This window comes from Hippocampus bargibanti, linkage group LG06 (assembly GCF_051943395.1).
Source record: "Hippocampus bargibanti isolate YZ-2025 linkage group LG06, ASM5194339v1, whole genome shotgun sequence".
NCBI classification, from domain to species: domain Eukaryota; kingdom Metazoa; phylum Chordata; class Actinopteri; order Syngnathiformes; family Syngnathidae; genus Hippocampus; species Hippocampus bargibanti.
This window is the reverse complement of record NC_142739.1, coordinates 5,460,001-5,482,622: the sequence shown is the minus strand read 5'-3', so window position 1 is coordinate 5,482,622 and position 22,622 is coordinate 5,460,001. Positions and strand designations below refer to the sequence as shown.

Sequence of the window (22,622 nt, the reverse complement as noted above, 5' to 3'; positions counted from 1 at the left end):
AGACGTCTTGCCGTGACACCACGAACATGGGGGCGGGACCTTCTGAAACTGGTCACTTCCGGTTTCAATTTGAAGTACTTTTTAGACACTTTAAGTCATTTTTATTGGTGTTTTGCATTTCACTAAAAATATCATACTGCGTGTTTTGGGTATTTTAGATGCTATAAAACGTTTTTCTGATGTCAGTTAGGAAACAAAAAAGTAACGTTGGTTGTCCTTTAAATTGGGGTAATTCAAAGTCACTTTAAATGACGGCATTTGTGGTGACTCCCATCCTTCTGAAATATTTCATTGTTGTTTTAGTTAAAAATGATACACGGTTGGTAGTTTTCATTATTATTCAGTTCCTCCTATAAGTGTGTGTCTGTGTGTGTGTTTTCTTGGACAGGTTTAAATCGAGCCTTGAAGTGGTGGGTGAGGCAGCTTCATTAATCAGCAGAGTTGTGTGTTACTCTGCACTTGCATTGTTACCATTGCACCCTTATCAAATTAAAAAAAAATTATATATATATATATATATATATATATATATATATATATATATATATATATATATATATATATATATATATATATATATATACAGAGAGAGGGGGGGGAGGGAGGGGAGAGAGAGAGAGAGAGAGAGAGAGAGAGAGAGAGAGAGAGAGAGAGAGAGAGAGAGAGAGAGAGAGAGAGAGAGAGAGAGAGAGAGAGAGAGAGAGAGAGAGAGAGAGAGAGAGAGAGAGAGAGAGAGAGAGAGAGAGAGAGAGAGAGAGAGAGAGAGAGAGAGAGAGAGAGAGAGAGAGAGAGATCAGATAATTCAGACCAATCAGTTTTTCACAAATCATCCAACGACAAATACACATATGCTCTCTTTCCTCTCAATCTCACACCACACATTTTTAAAAGCATTGCGCTCTGGGGACTGAGATGGCCATGGGAAGAGTTTGATTATGTTTCTCATGAACCATGTCTACAATTTTCAGTTTGAGCTCTGCAATAAAAATTGAATTCATTTCAAGGCTTTTAACACATCTTAACCAGGGCTGCCAATAATCATGGCGAGGATATGTCTACAATATACGTGTGTCTGTTTGTTTGTGTGTGTGTTTGTGTGTACGTGTGTATACACTATATATATATATATATATATATATATATATATATATAAATGTAAAGTCTCGTTATATCGATATCGGATACATCGATACTCCCGGTTATATCGATACTATTTCTATGCACACACGGAGAAAATTACATGCAAACAGGGTCGGATATATCGATAGTCCCGGTTATATCGATATTTTTTCGGACTCCCTTGAATATCGATATAACGAGACTTTACTGTATATATATATATATATATATATATATATATATATATATATATATATATATATATATATATATATATATATAAATCCTCGTCTCACCCACCATGGGTGGTGTCTGTCCCTAATTTTAGCCCGGGTCCTCTACCAGAGGCCAGGAAGCTTGAGGGTTCTGCGCAGTATCCGTGCTGTTCCCAGCACTGCGCTTTTCTGGACCGAGATATCCGATGTTGTTTCCGGGATCTGTTGCAACCACTCGTCGAGTTTGGGGGTCACTGCCCCGAGTGCTCCGACCACCACAGGCACGACTGTCACCTTTACCTTCCAGTCTCTCTCCAGCTCCTCTCTGAGCCCTTGGTATTTCTCGATTTTCTCATGTTCCTTCTTTCTGATGTTCCCATCACTCGGGACCGCTACATCCACGACAACGGCTTTCTTTTTCCCTTTATCTATGACCACGATATCTGGTTGGTTGGCCATTACCATCTTGTCAGTCTGTATCTGGAAGTCCCACAAGATCTTTGCTCGGTCATTCTCCATCACCTTGGGAGGTGTTTCCCATTTTGACCTTGGGGGGGTTTCTAGTCCATACTCCGCACAGATGTTTCGGTAGACTATGCCAGCCACCTGGTTATGGCGCTCCATGTAGGCTTTCCCTGCCAGCATCTTACACCCTGCAGTATCTCGTCTATCTCGTATCTCGAGATGGACGAGATATATATATATATATATATATATATATATATATATATATATATACAGTGAGACCTCAACTTACAAACTTAATTGGTTCCCAGACAGAGTGTGTAAGGCAAAAAGTGTGTATCTCAAAAAAAAATTCCTATAGGAAACATTAAAATTGGAATAATCCGTTCCCGGGTTTCCATAAAATTTACTTTTCAACTAAATAAGCCTTAAAACTACACACAACCTACCTTATCCTATGTATAATAAATTGTAATAAAGTCACTTTATTTACATTTGTGATTGTCATTGATGGCTCTTAATTGACACAGGTTGCTTTCTGACTTGCAATGTCTTACGAAACTGAGGCATCACATTATCATTCCTCATGTTGATGATTATCATAGCCTTTTCTGGATGGAACTGTTCAATAAAAGCCTGCACATCAACTGCTGAATGGCCTGCTTCTGCTTGTCCTCTTGAAGGCAAATCAAATTCTCTGTGTTGATTACCTCATTATGGTCAGCAACAAGCTCCTCGATGTCATCTGCATTCACTTCGAGTCCCGTAGGTGCTAGCAGGGTTTTTATGACAGTCCGATGATTCCACGGACGCGGAATAAAACGCGACAAAGGAAGGAGGGCGGGGCGAATAAAATAGCACAATCGCGTCTAACAATCACCTCGTGCAAAGCAAACTGTTGGATTTGCCAGCACAAGACAGAGCGATTCACTTTCGTCGTAATCATGTCACTGTAGAGGTGACAGTGACTCGTTTCAAATGAAATGAAATTGAAGTGTTGCGAGCGGCGGCCACGCCCGAGCTGTCAGCTCGCGTGTGACTATTGACACGCTGTTCCGGTGTGTGTGAAAACACTAGCTCTGATTGGCTTACCATGACACATGACTCTAACCTTTTGCCAATCACAATCACTTCTATCGCATCTTGACAGGGGGGTGCGTTAAAGTGTAGCAACACAGAAACGTTGGCAAGTATTTGTCCCTGCTCATTCAGTTAGACAATGCTTTCCAAACAGCCTAGAGTCATGAGAAGTCATGCGCTAGTCTCGAACCTGAACGCACCCTAAGTCTTGGATGACAAATAAGCAGAGTAGACGTGTACGGCTGGTAGTTTCATCAATTTATTCATATTAACGCACCACATTTGAACTGAGGCTGAACACGAGACAGTGGTGTTTATTTTCCGGTCCCATAATAGTAAAATTATCTGCAAAAAGCTCCTCGGAGGCGATGGACGTGTGAATTCAGAGAGAAGGGGTGTGGAAAGTAGCGCCGGCTGGAGCGCTGTTCGGTCGTGTGTTTCAGCCGAAGATCACTCCGCCAGATCCGAAGGTCGTGTGCTTGATGGACCGGCCGTGGTGGGTGGGTATTATGAAAATAGTGCTTATTATAAGGCTTAATTTTCATAAGTTTGACGTTCGTATAATGAAAAGTTTGTATTATAAGGCGTTCGTAAGTTGAGATCTCACTGTCTATGATTTATGATTTATTGAACCATGTTTATATTTCCTTACACCTTTTCTAGATCCAACTGTGCTGAGAACATTCGAAAGCACATCCTCCATACGGGAAAACACGAAGGAGTGAAGATGTACAACTGTCCAAAATGTGACTACGGCACCAACTCTCCGATCGAGTTCCGCAACCACCTAAAGGACAGGCACCCTGACATTGAGAATCCAGACCTTGCTTACCTACATGCAGGTAATTCATAGAATAATGTATTTTTTTGTGACGGCCTCGCCAAAGACAACACATTTGATTCAAAAAATACATATTTCATAGCAGCTTCAGACAATATAGCGGTTGTGTTCTTCCTCACTGGCGCCTCTGTGTCATGGATCCATCCATCCATTTTCCAGACTTCTTTATTCTCATGAGAGTTGGGGGGGTGCTGGAGCCTATCTCGGCAATTTCTTATTTTTAAAACTGTTCTTCAGACATCTGATCTTTTTTTCTCAAACTTCCAATGATTATTATGCATCTATTTCAATGAAAAAATATTATTGGTTTTGAATAAATCCAACCAAAGACGTCTGATGAAGTGAACCAACGTAAACTGTCAAATATCTGTCGAGGTCACATGTTTTCTTTTGTTTGAACGTCCGTACTATCAAGAGATCGAGTCTTGCTATTCACTGCCACAAAGACACGGCTTCAAAATATTGCTGGTCTTCTCCTTCCTGTCAGTCACTCAAATGACAGAGACAGGTGAAATCATGTTCTTCCTCTCTTGGTTTTGTTGTATCCCGTTGGTCTTTATTTGTCCTTGGAGAGCCACCAAATCCAATTGACAAAGTGCTTGTCCTTCATCGGAACAAAAGAGGTAGCCTTTATCCTGTTATCCTTTTGACCCCTTTAAACTGCAAAACACATTACATTTTTGCAGCACGTTTTTGTATTGTAACTAAATAAGTCAGATTTTAGCCTTGTGTTTTTTCTGGAAATGCTTTTTTAATTTTTTTTGTCCAAACAGTTCTGAAGTAATATATTTTCAGATCTAAAGGGTGATCTGTCCTCTACAACTGAACCTAAATCGTATATTCTCACCTCTAACCAGAGTTTCCTTTAAACCTTTCACCCCATAATTTCCCTTATCTCATTGATGATATTGCTGCAAAGACTCTTGTGTGTTTTTATTTGATTTTCTTCCAAAATTTCATTTTTTTAATGTCAGTTCTACGAAAACACAATAATGAATCCAAAATCCTCTTGAGGGAATTTCAAGGCCACATAAAGGGGTCTTAGTTTGACCACAAAACTACTGTAAACCTGTACTTCATGGTCAGAGTTGCAGATTAAAAGTTCGGATGCTTTTCAAACCTGCATCCTGTAGTATTCACCTGTTTCATTCCAATTTCACATGACAAATATGAGTGCAACACGTTCAACAAGGAAAACTATGGCTTTTCTCACTTTAGCTGTCATTCATGGTGATGATCGTAATTGATGTTATGATCTTGGTTCTGTCAGTTGAAGTTGAAGATGAAAAGTAACAACTCCCACATTTCCCTCATCAGTGCATTCAAACTAGGGGTGGTTGGGGGAGACGCGAATCTTTCTGGCTTCCTAAAAAAAAGTGAGGTGGTCACCCAAATATACAAATAAATAAAATAAAACTGTGTCATCAAACAAGATGTAACAAGACCAAAAGAAAGGGTAAGGAAAAAATAAGATGAATAAGGTGGATGTTCAATTAACTTGCAAATGATTGCTCTCTGTCAGTGGCACCAGGGCCATCAGTGAGAGGCAAATCATCTGTGATGGTCCTTCCCGTTTTGTTCCTCTTTCAAAGACATACATCAAACGGATCCTCCCCACAACCACCTGCAGCCCCATCGCGTCAGATTGATTGGCACCCAAATGTCTTGGCTGCTGCTGTATCTTCCCATATAACTCTCTTCACCCACTTCTCTCTCCATCTTCCCTTCTTCATTCTGTGTCGCAACTTGAATTAAAGCCATTCTCAGAGATGAAAGCACAGGCCTTTTCCAAAAGAAGGAAAGTAGGGAATTAGACTGTAATGGTTTGGAATAATTATTAAAATTTGAGAAGAAAGGAGACTGCTATGGCGATTGTCTTTCTTTCCTAATCTGCAGGTAGATCGGCCGAACAAAATCAGTGTGCTGTGCACCGGACAATATGCCGCGATGGGACAGAGGTTTTCTGTCTTTCTATGCACGTTGGCCAAGTTAATTCAAACAAAACATGTCTTTTATGCAGTTGCTGGCTTCTGCAAAATTGTTTGTTTACTTTTTGTGCCTCAGGAATAGGTTGTCGCTACATCAATAACAAAGTGCAAACCGGCCTTTTAAACATGGAATATAAATTGTTGTAATCTGTCGTGTGCAAAACCACAGAGACAAGACGAGATGGGTTGTTGACCTCTTTGCTATCCCAAGTGGCTATTCATTGCGACTACAAATGGCTCGCACCTGGCAGTCACCACAAGAGAAACAAGCATGTTGTGCTGATGTAGTTTGATTTGTTGAAAGATGTTTGTAAAATGTAAAAGTTTGTAGTCTCATAGGTTGGATAAAACTAAGTGGAATCCAGTGATCATTAAGAGAAGTTTTCATTCTTTTTAAACATGTGGCGAATTTGATCGTAATCGGTGTAGCTTGAAAAAATGCTCAAGAGCTGAAACCTACCTTATTTTTTGATAGAGCTCTCTCATCATCACAAGGGTGAGTCCGTGTTGTGTCCAAAGATATGTAGTGAGTGCAATTCACCGCAGGTAAAATAGACACACCTTTAGGAACGTGGAGGATGCCCAGAAAAATAATAACATAATGGATAGCAAAAATAAGAGGTCAACCAAACAAGGTGCACACTTGCATGTTCTGGAGTTTTGTCAAGCCCCCAGTGTGCACAACAGTTAGACATGCACATGTGTTCAGTGAGCATTTCTGGAACTCCTGTGTTTTACAATTGAAGAGGAGAGATGCCATGCTTGTGACATTAACAAATGCCACACAAACTATTTTGACCGAACCAGAGGTGGGAGATGAGCTCGACTGCTTTCTTGTGCAGGCGGTGTTGTTAGCATTATGTTTATAATAGTGGTGGAGTGTAAATTAAGCCATTCTCAAGCCTAATTAAACTATAACTGTCAAACGATCTGTCTGCTGACGGCACGGTGGACTACTGCTTAGCACGTCCACATCACAGTACAAAGGTGCTAGGTTTTATTTCAGATCCGGCCTTGCTGTGTGGAGTTTGCGGGTCCCTCTCGCCTACTGCCCGAAGTCAGATGGGATAGAGGAGGACACGCTGGCAAACCTCAAAAACAGAACATAATGGATGGATGGATACAAACTTCACTAGAGAGTTAGCATTGGCATCTGGCATTGGAATGGGTAAACCCTTGAGTTGTGTGACGAACCGTCTTTGTACCACTCCCTGTATGTTCTATTTACATGGTTGTTATTTGTGGAAAGTGTTATCTTGAATGGCAGCAAACACAAAAAATGGTGCGTTAATATTGAAGCTATTTCAGTTACCACTTTCATAATACCAACCGCACCCAGAGAGTGATGATGTGTCAATGACGTTCAGTTATGGATAACACCAAAAGTATATCGCTAGTCCAAAATACATCTGGGTTTGAGCTGCAACTCGAGGAAGAAGGTCGGTTGCCCCGAAAATATGTCGATAGATGTCAACGATCTGTTGTCCATATTATGATTTGGCAAGATAGAGCATCACAGCATGCCCAGCCCACTGACTGCATCACCTGCCTGTTGGCAGTAATACTTTCAGGAGCACTAGTGTGTGCGGTTTAATGTCTGTGTATTTATCATATGCTGGAATAGTCAAAGATGTTCACTTTGTTCTCTCCTGTGAGTGACGGATGGAGGGAATACTTGTGGGCAGCCCTGTTCCTCCACTGGACAGTGAATAAAGCCAGAGAGATGTGCTGTCTTCTCCTATCAAACCTCATCCATTGTTCGAATCCACCTTCTCCCCCAACTTAGTTCAGACGCCACTTACCCAGTGAGAATTAAGTTGTCAAAGACAAGAAGGATATACTCTCGGGGTTAAATTCTCAAAAAAATAGTCTCCACACCTCAATGTCTCAGTGTCTTCCCTCATCGCCACCCTCTGACTCGAGTGCTCATTTTATGACCTTTGCCCTCCTTTACTGTCCTAAGCACCCCTCTTCATCTGCCTCTCGCCGTCTGTTTGGTGACGCCAGACACAGCAGCAGCATCAGCAGGCTCAACTTTCCCAACTAAACAACCAATTATCAGTGCTTTAGCTAAAGCCGAGTCCCATGTTTTCTGATACAGTGGCCTATTAAGGGCCCTTATTTCTTCCCCAACATAATTGAATCCCCTGGCTGCTAATCAGTGGGCTATTTTTGGGCAATGTGCAGTTGATAATCAGAGGTACTGCCTATTACACTATCAGATCCCAATTAAGTGCCCTCTTATTACCAACATAACAAGTCGCTACTGTAGCATATGTCACACTGCTACAGAATGTTTTTTTTTTTTTTTTTTTTTTTTTTTTTTTTTTTTTTTTTTTTTTTTTTTATTAATTCAAATGGCATGCAAACATACAAAGTAATAGAAACAAACAAACAACACTGCAAACAAAACACAACAAAAGTAAACAAAACCATTGGCTTTGAATAGCTTGTGGAGCTTCTAAAAGTACATCTGAGGTGCGTCTCAGCAAATCTTTCTGCATACTTGATATTTTCCAAATAGTTGGCAACATACATTAGGTGACATAATCGCGTATGAGACAGTACCTGATCGCACAGGAAATAGAAGTTCCTGACAGATAATCATTTTACAAGAAGAAAGAAGAGGAGAGAAGAACAAAATAGAAGAGAGAGAGAGCGGGGGAAGGGGGGTGCCAGGGGTTTTAACATTCCATCGAGTCTGCACAACATAGTGAAATTGACAAAAGAAAGAGAGGGGGGGGGACACCAGATGATTTCGGCAAGCACATCATCCTATGCCATATTTCATCAACAAATCATGTGTTTTGATAGCATTTGGGTCGGCAGATGGTTGAATTGTTTTCTGATATAGTTTCATTTCATTTTGAAATATTACAAATAGTGGTTTCCTCCCACAAAATTTAGATTTATGAATATGATGTTTGGCAAGAAAAACTAATAAATTAATAATAAAATATTTATCGTTGGTCTTGTTGTAATATCCAAACAGCATGTCTTTGTAATGAAATATGAACAGAGAAGTGACTTTACATTGAACGTATTTGACAAAGTGTTTCCAGAAGCGAGTAGTTTCGGCGAAAAGCAGCGGTGACGTCACGACCGCAGGTAGACTAAGATGGTGGCACAATAAACACGTTGACAAAGCAACTCTCCTCCTCTCATTCCTCCGGACACAACATTGGCGACGAAGATGGACTTCTACACAGCTCCCCTCCCCTCGTTTCTCGCGCTCCCCGGTGAGCCACCAGTCCCGTGGTCCCGCTGGTATGACTCGTTTACGACGTATCTGACGGCGACCGGACTAAACGAGGCAAGCGAAGCACGCCGAACGGCTATGCTAATACACAGTTTAGGTAGTGAGGGGCAGCGCATTTTTCGCTCTCTTGGACCCGCGAAGACATACGGGGATTGTGTCACTTTATTGGCCCGACATTTCGCCCCACCTCAGGGCGTGATTGTCCGGCGGATTGCCTTCCGTCAACGACGGCAACGCACGGGCGAGCCAGTGCACCACTACGTGGCCGATTTGAGGTGTTTAGGGGCCCTCTGTAAATTCGGCCGCTTGGAGGAGGAAATGATAAGGGATCAACTAGCGGAGCACACAATTGATCCCAAGCTACGGGAAAAACTACTATTGTCCCCTGACGACCTCCCACTATCGAAGGCTGTGGAGATGGCGTTCCAATTGGAGAACGCAGCACAACTAACGGCTCGGCTTGTGAACCCACCCACACCTTCACACTCTCCCGCATTGGCACAGATTGTTGCTCCAACCTCGCCACTCCCAGAAGCCACCGCCACCTACGACTCCACCTCTACATACGACGGTGCAGAGATAAATGTGGCCAGACGTCAAGGGGCCGATGCACGCACGCCTTGTGCCAACTGTGGGTCAGCCTCACACCCCACACGTGCGCCCACTTGCAGAGCCACCGGACAACGATGCCAACGCTGCGGGAAGATGAATCATTTCGCAAGGATGTGCCGCTCTGCTCCCACCTTCACTTACGACCGTACCGAGATAAATGTCGTCAGACATTAACGGGCCAACACACGCAGACCTTGTGCCAACTGTGGGTCTGCCTGGCACCCCACACGTGCGCCAACTTGCAAAGCCATTGGACAGAGATGCCAGCACTGCGGAAGGAGGAACCACTTCGCCAGGATGTGCCGCTCTGCTCCCACGTCAACATACCCACCACGCCGCTCACCAGACCAGCCGAGGCGAACCACCATCCACTGCGTGGGCTCACGCGCCAAGCCATTCAAGTGGTGCACAGTGGAACTGGATGGAGTGAGCTTACCACTCCTGCTCGACACGGCAGCCTCCAGGTCACTGTTGAACCTGTCCACAGTTCGACGGCTATTTCCTCATCTCCAGATCGAGGCCAACGCTGAGGACTTGTTTGGCTATGGCCAAACTAAGATTGGTATGGTGGGCACTGCCACCTTCAAAGTGCGCTATGGCTCGAGGACTCTCCCCCCCTTCACCTTCCAAATATCCCGTCATGGCGCCAACCTCTTGGGCTTGGACTTGTTTTGTGCACTCGGCTTTTCCATCTCTGACAATGCGGGTGCCACAATTCACCCCCAGGCCAACGGGGGTGGAGAAAGCTCCAACCAAGCAGACGGCCTGCCCTACTCTTCCTCAGCCAGCAGAGGGCCCAAGGAGAAGCGCCGGACGAAGCAACGCACACTTACTGTGTCGGACTGGGTCCGCATTCGCCGGCCGTGCTGCTCTCACAATTTGGACTCATTCTGGACAGCACCAGTCCAGATTACCGCCCAACTCGGACCGACCACCTTCTGTCTGGCTGACGGGTCCCGTTGGCATGCCAGCCGCCTAAGGAGAGTGGCGGCACCGACCCCCTCGAACGACTTCTCAGGCAAAAACTACTGACGCCTCGAAGAGCCGTCGTGAACCAGCTGTGCCCGTGGGGCCAGAGCCTCGGCCAGCTCGCGTTCGCCTTTGCCCTCGGTATTTGGACAATTATCACCGATTTTGAATGTCCCTAGTCAGTGCTTAGCCTATCGCGTGGCAGAATAACCCACACGGCTAAGCAGGGAAACCGGCAGTCTACCCGGTTTCCCTTGTTACAGAGTGTTTTGGTTCCTTCAGGGAGGGGGGGGGTAAATGTAGCATATGTCACACTGCTACAGAATGTTGCGACAGGTCGAAAAGCAGCGGTGACGTCACGACCGCAGGTAGACTAAGATGGTGGCACAATAAACACGTTGACAAAGCAACTCTCCTCCTCTCATTCCTCCGGACACAACAGCTACTGCCACTCTTGTTGTTGTGGTTCCCTTTTTCGGTTCTGTCCAATTTCAGTCCATAGTGTAAAACTAAAAGGGCAAAGGTTAATTTTTGTGTTAACAGTATTTTCTGACCCCCATATGTGATAAGGAATTACAGAAACAGGGGCTTATGTAAGAACTTTCAATTGTCTGATAGATGTGCCTTACTGCTTTGTTTATTCTTGTTTTCTCTAGAAAATAGTCTTTTACAGTACAAGCCGTATCAAAAGAGGTCCATTTCTTTTAAGATTAAATTTTATGGTCTGCTTCCATCTGCAGAGTACGTTTAATGTCAACATAAATCTGCGCTGTGCCTGAAACACTGATTTCATGATGAAACTGATGGATGTAATTCAAGTGCCTCTGTAACATCAGGGAATGCTCAACCTAATCTATTGCAAATGTTTTTCCAACCACTTGTATTTAGGTTTAATGAGTGCACATATCACAAACCTCTCATTAGCAAATAGATGGGCACTGAAGCTGCTAAACTACAAATGCAAACATCTATCTTCTGCTGCCTCATGGGCTTCACTGGCAAAATTGGATGTGTCTTATTGAAGATTTTAGATTTGAGAAGAAAAAAAACAACTTTGGATCTTCACGAACATGACCTGTTTCTACACTCGGCAACGTATTCTGCACTCTCCCCAATCTTTTTGGTCGCATGTTGGTGACTTCTAAAGTTGAGGCGAAACCAAGTGTGGAAGAGGCCCACAGAGAGGAGAATTTGATTTTCTGTGTGAATTCAAATTGTACAACTTTGTGCATACCTGGGGGTGTGCATGCACATATGAATGCAGGTGTTACAAAAAGAAAGTGTGCACATCTCAAAGTATGTGTGTTCAGTGTTGGTGTCCCCAGAGCCTAATTAAAGGGCCAGGGAAGCCACTCACGAAGAGTTCAAATCTATAAGGGTAAATTAGCACTCAAAATGGGTGTGGCAAATTCACAATTCCACTCAAGCCATTAAACCTCTTTTGACACCTTTGGTAAAATGGTGGGGGTGGGGGTGAGCAAGAGGATTTAGAAAAGTATTACGTCTTAATGAGATCTTGCAGCGTATTGTATGTTTTTTTTCGTTATATGAGAGAAATGGGCTTCTAAAATAAATGATGTCTGACAGTTTGCAAGGATCACATACTGTCATTAGTTAATGCCTGACTGGCAATCTGTCCTGGATGTTGCAATCAGCCAGGTGCTTGCATTTGTATTTCTGAACATTTAAAAAGTCTACTTTCATCTCTACATTCCGCAATACACAGCCTGCATGGATTAAACACACACACACGCACACACACACACACACACACACACACACACACACACACACACACACACATATTTTTTTTTCCAACCTTATACCATAGGTCTTTGCGCATATTGGAACTTTCACGTGTATGTAGAGTCTCACTCTGTTGCATTTGTTCCTGGAAATAGGTCTTAGTTCTGTCAAATCTGGGCCTGCAGGCAGAAGAGACCTTAACAGATGTCTCTCTCCGTGCAACACACAAGCAACCCCTTTCCCTTACCCACACACATACAAGCAGGTCTCAGACTCACCTTCCTGAACTCACGATGAAGAATACAGATTCAGGTCCCCTTGGAGATAGTCATCAGCCTGGCTGTGGATTCAGTACTGCTATCTTCACCAGGCTGCTGAATTGATAATACTCACCCGTATGCTTTTTATTACAAAGGCCCAGTTTGTAAAAAGGTAATTTTTTACTGTTGCTACTATCTACCCTAAGCCATACATCTTCTGCCCTCACAGGACAAAGTTATGCAGCTGCTTCTCTTTTTTTTAACTATGTAGTACTTTTCAATGTGTTTGTAAAATAACAGCTGCTGTATGGAGTCTGACCTCCTGCTTTTCCCTCATAGAAGCACCCTTAACTGGCGCTTGCTATCTAATGTATGATCTTTTTTAATACATGAGCACTGTGTGTGTGTGTGTGTGTGTGCGTGTGTGTGTGTGTGTGTGTGTGTGTGTGCGTGCCTGTGCGTGTGTGTGTGTTTGTGTGCATGTGTGTTTGCGTGTGCATTTGTGTGTGGTCCATCTGGGGTAAAAATGAGTGAATGAACGCCTAATTCCTTTAGGTGTATAACAAAATTCCAATAGCAGGCCCCCTATTTCAATTATCATATTTATCATACAGGCGGCCCGGTACTCGAGTGGTTAGCACAACGGCTTCACCGTGCAGAGGTCGCTGGTTCGCGTCCCGGTCCGGCCTCCCTGTGAGGAGTTTGTATGTTCTCCCCAGGCCCCAAAAACATGCATGGGAGGCAGATTGACCACTCCAAATTGTCCCTAGGTGTGAGTGTGAGAATGACTGTTGTATGTCTTTGTGTGCCCTGCGATTGGCTTGCAACCAATTCAGAGTGTCCCCCGCCTCGTGCCCGAAGACAGCTGAGATAGGCTCCAGCACCCCCCGCGACCCTAATGAGGAATAAGTGGTACGGAAAATGGATGGATGGATGGATGGATGGATATTTATCATATGTATTAATTTTGTCCGGACTAATGCTGTCTGTCTCCCTTCTTCACTTTTGCTCTTTCTCACAGATCCTTCTGTTTGTTACTCTATTTTCTCCCTCCATTGCTGTCTCCACTGGTGACATGTAAATCTGCCAGTCATGTTGATTGACAGCACTCAAGTGACCCACAGTAAAGTGTCTCATGTTTCCTTTTCATTTTTTTCATGGGCAGACGATGTAATTTGAGTCTTATCGCAAAACCCAATTCATCATTTGATTTACTTTTTTTTTCTTGGAGCAAAAGCGTCTTGCCACTCAAAGTGATTGACAAGCGCTCAGATTTGCAGACCATAGATCTGGGATTTCCTTTAGCATGCCGTGTCTATGTGTGCTTTTCTTGAGATTGCATGTGTGTGTGTGTGTGTTTTTTAACTAAACGCCCAGTGCCGCACGCACAAACAGAAATGCACAGAAAGACGTATTGTACATTAGGCACATTTGGTTTGACCTGTGATTTCATATGACAGACGGAAATCTGTACTCTGCTTATCATGTGCGAGGTGAAATTTGACCCTGTCAACCTCTTATTTTTGGCAAGGATTTCACCCCCATTATCAATAGTAAGGGTTGGGTATTTCTCATTTACATTTTTTTAAATGTATTGTTCTTTTTTAAATGTGTGAAACTGAATTTATATTTATATGAGTCAAACATCAATGTGTGTCCTTGACTGGATATGCATTTCAAAACACATCTTTGTGTCATCTTGTTTTTTTATAAGATGTATTTTCCTGTATATGCATGTACTGCTGGTTTATGTCTATCAGCTCCCATGGGTAAGTGATTGTGTGCGGGTGTGACCTCCGAATACCGAGGCTTATCGTGACAGTGTTCCACATTATTGATAGCGAGCAAAGATATCGACAGGCCAAGCACCGGAAGCTTTCTGCAGCACCGGCAAACGGGATGGGGCTTTGATATGACATATTGTGCGTCTCAGCACAAGCCATAAATAATTCTGACACATTTTTGTATGCATGGGAAAGTCCTTGATTCAGCCTCCCATAAAAATAAACTTCTATTATGGAAGGTATTTGTCAAGTGGGTGCGTGATGGATGGCCCGGTGTTTACCCTGTGGCAGGACGATGGGTTATGGATGCCAGCCGCCCCTTGCTGGGGGAGGAGTTGCACCTAGCATCACTGACACCAGAGTAATTACTTACCTCCTCACCACCGCAACACTGAGAGGTGGGAGTGGAAGGGGTCTAAGGGCATAGTGGTTTGTGTCGGCTTCTATCTATTGGGCGGGGTAGCAGTTTTATACAAACACCTCAACAACCTTCTGTCACCACACATCCTCCACTACCCATCCTTAAGTTCCATGAACATCCAATGCACAAACCCAAGGCTACAAAGGAAGGTGCACATTGTGCCAATTGTGATTCATTGACATAAACACATTTTCATTATTTTATAATGTTGTATCACTTCAAACATCAGATATGACTATGCAGCCATGATAGGCGCTTCAGAAAACAGATATATGTGTTATTTGACTTCAAAATACATGAACTGTGCCTGTATAACGTTTTGAGGCTCACCATAAAATATGCCACGTTCTCAGAATCACAATAATCTTTATTGACCATGTAGATCACACAAGAAATGTGTCTTTGGCCGAATACGCTGCACTAGTATCATTATAAACAAGGACATGACAAATACTGCAAGTCTGGAAGGGGATTCCGTAATGTAAGTCAACCGTCATGACAACCCCAGTGACAACTGTGAGTCAATGTGCAAAATATCAAGCAGAGCCAAAGTGATCAGTGGTAGAATAAAATAAAATAACAGTTATTCGGTTGTTGCAGAAAGTCAGTGTGCCATTTTAAAGTGACCAGAACCTGCATTTGTAGGACAACAAGTGTACAAGTATGCAAATTGAGCACTTCAAAGTGTCTGGTACTCTGGAATATAGATCTGTGACAGCAGTTCATGACTATAATGGGAAACTGTTCCACCATTGTGCAAAATTACAAAGAGCCACTATACAGGTAGATTTGGGATACTATTTAGCGAGTTAATGGCTTCAGGGAAAAGGCTGTTTAAGTGTGTGCTGGATTTCAATCCGTAGCACCTGCCTGAGGGGAGTAGCTGGAAAAGGTGGTGGGCAGGGTGCAGAGGGTCCAGTAGAATTTTCTGTGCCCTTGAGTTTGTTCTTACTGTGTACAAGTCCTATGAACAGGAGTGTGATGCCAATTGTTATATATATATATATATATTTTCTGCCATTTTAACTGTCCACTGAAGTCGGATTTCGTCCTTTTTTGTGGCGGCACCAAACCAAGGCATGATTGAAGAACACAAGATTGATTCATTGACTGCCATGTAGGACTGTCGTAGCACCTCCAGTGGCAGGCCATGCTTCTTCAGCAGCCTCAGGAAGTACATCCTTTGTTGGGCCTTTTTCAGGATGGAGTTGGTGTTGACCACCCACTTCTTTTCCTGGGAAACTGTGATTCCAAAGAACTTTAAGGTCTTGACGTTTAACACGGGGCAGTTGGATCGTGTGAGTGGCAGCTGTGGTGAAGGATGTTTCCTAATCATCTCCAATGCCTTAAGCATGATCAGCTTTAGGTAGTGTCATGACTATGTACGTCAGAGCGACAGGCCTATCATCGTTGAGTTCCAATGTTTCCACTTTGTTGAGAACTTTGTTGACGGTAGACTGTTTGAAGCAGGAAGGGACCCAACACGGGTCCAGGGATCTGTTGAAGATTTGTGTGAAGACCGGCGCCAGCTGGTTTGGGCAGACTTTCAGGCAGAAGGGGGACACCTTTTTGGGCTCGCAGCATACTTGATCTTCTGCTGCTTTAAGACTCGTCTCACGTCCTGTTTGTGGATCTGTAGAACAGAGAATGAGGATGGGGGACGTAGATACAGTAGTTTCTGGTAGGGTGGGGGCACATGTGGGAAATGGGGTAAAAACATGTTTAGCTTATCATCCAGACAATTGTTGTTCACTGTTTGGAGGATGGTGACCAATAGTTTATGATTGCTTTCAGGCCATTCCACACGAATGCAGTCGTTAACAGAGAACTGCTTTTTCAGCCTCTCCTCATAGCTTGTCTTTGCAATGTTAATTTCCTTTGTCAATTGTTTTCAGCAGTATTTGTTCAGTGCCCATCTCCACTTCATAATGTGGCCTCTTTCTATTTGCCAAGTGGCGTAAGTTTGGGAGTGAACCATTACTTGTCATTGGTGAAGGAGTGGAAGGACTTTGTACTTGGTACACACATGTACTCACAGAAAGCATATGATGTTACATTGTCTTCGAATGTATGCAGTGTAACTGTTGAAGTTTCAAAGATGCCCCAATCAGTGCAGTCTGAGCATTTTTGTCGCACTGATCTATAATGTTGCCTGCTCTGGTGAAAACACTCAATGTGCTACTTTGTACCTAGGAAGTTCACGATTAAGATATCCTCTATTAAAATCAACTCAAACTGATCAGGGGTGACTCTGGATGTTTAGCTCAAGTTTGTTTAATTCTTTAGCTCTTTGTTTGTATCACTGTGTTAGCCACCTCCACTTTTTTTTTCATTATCAAAATGAAAGATGTGATGATTGACTGGAAGGTAGTACGACTGTTCGAATAGTATACATGTAAAGAAGTAAACCAATGCAATGGTCTCTGTTTTAATTTGAGTGGATTCATGAGTTTATGAGAGTTGTGAATATGTACAGGATTTTGTGTTTGCTAATTAGGGCATATGTGCATGCTTATATGTCAATCTGTGAGCTAAACAGCCAGATTGAGGGGCTTCGGGTTCTATCTGAGGGTGAGAAAGGGTAGGCGTTGGTTAAGAAATGTTTTCTCTACTAACGGCTTCACATGTTCCCTGTGTGGGTGTGCAAGTGGCAGCCTGGGTCATTGTGGGAGTACAGTGGCAGCGTGTCAGTAGGAGTGACACCTGTTCACCACTGCTCACCACTTCATCTTTACAGCTGCCTCAGCCTTTTTCTTCCTTGTTCGTTGCTCTCTGCCGTCCCCTGCTCCAACAAACATGGCACGGAGGCGAGGCTCGTCAACTGAGGGAGCAGTGAAAAAAACCGATCCAGATGTTCTTTCATGTGGAAAGTCAGTAGGATCTGTGTCGAGACAAAAAACACTCACACCTAACATCACCATATTGTGTCAGTGACACAAGGGCTGCTGTTAAGTGAGGTTACTGATAAAAGACTTTCACAATTTTAATTACAGTAGTGCAGGTAAGAATAAACCAAGTGTGGTTTGCGCAACATTCACATTGAGCTGTAGAGACAGTATGCTAAGTCCACTTTCAGTAACAGCTTACTAAATCACAGAATTCCACAAACCTAGTGCAACTTTCGGTACAAGTAGAAACATTTGTCGTTTCAAATACAGTGATACCTCGGTTTACGAACCCCTTGTTTACGAACTTTTCGGTTTACGAACTTTTCGGTTTACAAACGTTAAATTTATGACCATTTTACCTTGGCATACAAACTTTTTTCGGGATACACACACTGAGTGATGTGTCGTTTGCGAACGGGCCCGTTCTTCTAACAACAAAATGGCAGCCGGCTTGTTTTGGTCCTCTATTCCCCGCCCCTAATCTTCTGTTAAAGCCACGTGATTGGTCAAGAGCGCAGCAATGGGTGGGGGGGGGGTTACAAATCGAGAGAGTGTCGACTTTTTTGTCCTCTATTCCCCGGCACCAGTCTTCGGTTAAAACCATGTGATTGGTCAAGAACACAGCAGTGACGGGAGGTGGTTTAAACATTAAAGAGACAGGCAGACGACAGTGAGATAGTTTAAACTTTGATAGTTCAAAGGCAGAGTGTATACTGCAAGGTTAAAATATCCCATCAATCAGGCTCCACAAACAACGCGCACAAGCCATCTCTACACTTGCAAACAGCTATCAACCCAACTAAACAGAACACAATTGATGAGGAACTTGATAAAATTATCACAGAGAAAGCACCGGCAAGAAATCATTCCTCAAGGTGGTGAAAGAAGAAGGTTACGTTGCTCATCAAGTGTTTATAATGCTGAGGAAACTGGCCACTCCATTCCATCTAGCCATCAACGACCATCACAAAGGTAAATAAAATGACTTTATTATATAGTACAGTTTATTTCTTCAATGTTAATACCATAGCATATTTATGATACATAAATAAGATATATTTTGGGTAGTTTTAAGGCGAGAATTAGAAAGTAGAACATATTTATGGGGACCTGGGAACAGATTATTCTCATTTTAATGGTTTCCTATGGGAAATTAATTTTTGTGATACACGGTTTTCGCCTTACACATTCTGTCTAGGAACCAATTAAGTTCGTAAGCCAAGGTATCACTGTAGTTGATCTGAGTTATTCTTGTTGCTTGCTGTAGGGAAGCAGATGTTTGGAATCAAACTACAGTATCATCGGGTTTTGACTAGTTCTGTCAGGCGATCAAGACTTTTCTGCGCCCAATTAATTGGGTCTGTAATTATTTGATTGATTTAATTATGTTTGATCTCATCAAAAATTACTAAGAAAACTCTATTTTCATTTTATATTTGGTGCGTTATTGCTGTATTTGAGACGAGTCAAAGTCCTACGACCACCACAACTTTGGACGCCAAAAGGTCAAAGTCTTGACCTTTTGTTTTGACCCCGAGGGAGAATATCACAGTTTTGTTTGATTTTGCCATTGTCGGGAAACCGGTTCAGGGTGTCCCCTGCCTACTGCCAAAAGACAGCTGGGATAGGCTCTAGCACCGCCCGCGACCCTACTGAGGATAAAGCAGTCCAGACAATGAATGAATGTTTGTTTTTGTAAATCTCCAAACACATGTCAGGAGAGCACTCACAAACTTTGGTTACCCTCCGTGGTCTTTGAACAAATGTCAAAAGGAAAGAATAGGGAATTAAATCAAACATTTGGAGGATTCTAAAAGGAGAGGAGTAGCAGTACCTTACATTGCAGGAGTTTCTGAAAAACTACAGAGTCCTTTGGCAACACAAAATTCCCACTTATTTCAAACCGATAAACACGCAAAGATTAGTGCATCCAAAAGATAGGCTGCCAAATGAAAAACGAAGTAATGTAGTTTATTCAATACATTGTGAAAATGAAAATTGTTAAGAGAAATACATTGGGGAGATTAAACAAATTCTCAAAAAAAGATCAACATTGCAGGGATAACACTAGTGGGCCGCAATCGGCAATACATATGCACCTAAAAACTAACAACCACTCATTTGACGACAATGTGGTTAAAATATTCGCAAAAGAAAATAGATGGTTTGGTAAAAGAAGCTATTTTTAAAAAACAGCAAAACCCTTTACTAAATCGCCATGGTGGGATGAGGTTCAATTTGGATCGTTCGTACAACATACATCTTAGGCAACATAGGCTTAGGTATGCTGATGAGGTGATACCAGGGCAAATGGGGCAATCAGGCCAGTTGTAGCTCCAATACTCCAATACTGCCAATAGGCAGGACAATAGAAGTAATCATTCAGGACAATAGAAGTAATCAGTGTAGCCGCAGGGAGTAGTCCTCTGCTCCCCCCAACCTGAGAGCAGGGACCAATCATAGCAGAGTCCAGCACCGCCACGTATGTACAGTATATATATATATATATATATATATATATATATACAGTAAAGTCTCGTTATATCGATATCGGATATATCGATAGTCCCGGTTATATCGATATTTTTTCGGACTCCCTTGAATATCGATATTACGAGACTTTACTGTATATATATATATATATATATATATATATATATATATATAGACAGGCACATCTATATATATAGGGCCGAAACTACCAGCAAAAGATTTTAGTTTGCTGACGAAGCCTCTTGGATAATATATATCGAGATTTTAATCCCCCTCCCCCCCCCCAAAAAAAAAAACAACGCACTAATGTGCCTGTCAATAATTAATCGCAATTAAGGTGATATTTCGACACATGTATTTTCAATAAAAGACAGGTTTGTCGAAATCCAATCCTTTGGGAGTCAACAATCAGGATTTTATATACTTGTAAATTCATCACTGCATTATGTTCACTTTTAGGTTATTTTTTTCAGAGCATTCAAATGCAGATTGAGGTCAAAAGTCTTTAAAATTGCTTTTTGGTAAATATGGATTGGGTCTTGGTCACCTTCGCAGCCCTCTCTCATGATCTAGATAGGTCGTCTTAAACATCTGCAGTTTTCTATAGATGGGGATAAGAGAGTGGTACGGTTCTCAGTCAATAAACATAGAAGACCATCAGGGACTATTGATTAGAGTGGACAGTGGAGCTACTGCTCCACTAATTGTTTCTTTTCCAACCCTGTGGCAAAGACAACAGTCATGGGCTGTAAGTCATGAATCTTACATCTGTTTTTGTTGTGAAGGCATCAGGAGTTAATCACCTTTGATGACCAAAATGTGTTTGTGTGTGGGGGTGTGGGTGTGTGTGTGTGTGTGTGTGTGTTTGTGTGTGTGTGTGTGTGTGTGTGTGTGTGTGTGTGTGTGTGTGTTGATGGAAGTGGTGGGGGCTACCTTTTGATATGAAGCTATGTATTAGGCTCACTGAGCACCAGTGACGTGCGGTGAGGTTCATGGCTGGTGAGGCACTGACGTCATCACAGTCAGATTTACAAAAATATGAACTCCACAGAGTAGCTTATTCATCATTTGATTGGCAACAGTTAACGTGTTTTGTTTAAAATGTCATGTCATCATTCTTTATATACTGGATACAAACTGTAGCATAGAAAAAAAAAAGAATTAAAAAAAATGTTATCGTGTTACACACACACAATTCCCAATGATCACATGTGAAAAACATGGAAAAAAAAAAACTGGACACTTGTAAATATGGGTTGTTGCAATATATCTAAATGCATTTCTTGATTCTGCACTATGTACAGTCTTGTTTATAGAACGGTTTTTGCACATCTACATTTGCACAGTATACAGTTGACATTTTTATTTTGTTATTCTTAGAATATCTTGTTTTCTATCCTTTCACTCCCACCCCAACCCCATCCCTCTTCAATTGCTGCTGTGGACTGCAAATTTCCCCATTGCGGGACGAATAAAGGTATTCTGATTCTGATTCTGATTACCTTTACTTGAAAATGAAGTCCAAGTCTCTCTGTCTCAATGGAGATCACTGCTGCCAGTGAAGAAAGTCATCCTTAATCAGTCCTGTTCCGACTGTATACATGTTTTCAGTCTTTTGTGTTGAAAAGGACCGCTCCACTGATGTTGTAGTAGCTGGAACAGTGAGCACGAGCTGGAGCAACTTTGTCGCTTCAGGAATAGTTTCAATGAGATCCGTCTTGGCCAAAAAGCTGAGAAGCTGTCCAGGAGATTTACATTCATCCTTCACCGTTTGTGAGCTATACAGTCCGGTGTTGGTGTTCCTTTAATTATTATCTCCTGCTTCGATTGAAAGTCCAGTTTAGCAAATTATTTCAATTTAGATATATAATCCACCGTTCTGAATATAAAGCCAAGCAACACGAAAAAATGACTGGATGGTTGCACTTAACTTGCTAACTGTTTACTGTAGCTTGCTGTCACTAATTATATTATTCTGAGTCGCAAGAAGAATCTCTAATCACCAGCGACCCCTGTCATGAGACAGGAGAACTGTGTGCCTTACTGAGGCACACAGTTTTGATAAAAATCAAAACACAGTTTTGATGAAAATAAAATAAAATAATGTAGTACAGTGTTTATAATGTACAGTGAGTGTACATTATATACACCAGCTAAACTGGAGAAATTTAGTTCATATACTAAAAGCTTTTGAACACTTGAATATCGATATGCAGAGGGCCAGCAATGCACTCTCGCGGAGTTCATGTTTGTAAATCTGACTGTGATGACGTCAGTGCCTCACCAGCCATGAACCTCACCACACGTCACTGGTGCTCACTGAGCCTAATACATAGCTTCATATCAAAAGGTAGCCCCCACCACTTCCATCAACACACACACACACACACACACACACACACACGCACACACACACACACTCTCACTCTCAATGTGGTCTCACTGCAGAGCAAGCCAGCACAGTTAGCATAGTGATTGCGCA

General features: G+C 42.4%; 1 protein-coding gene across 2 annotated transcripts in view; it reads left to right on the top strand.

Moving 5' to 3' along the window:
* LOC148896236 (zinc finger protein 407-like) overlaps positions 1-22,622 on the top strand; it is a 233,593-nt gene that overhangs the window by 158,465 nt on the left and 52,506 nt on the right. For both annotated transcript variants that reach the window (XM_088999222.1, XM_088999223.1), the window contains one exon: positions 3,543-3,721. In XM_088999222.1, coding sequence (XP_088855348.1) covers positions 3,543-3,721 — 179 coding nt within the window. The remainder of the gene's footprint in view (positions 1-3,542; positions 3,722-22,622) is intronic.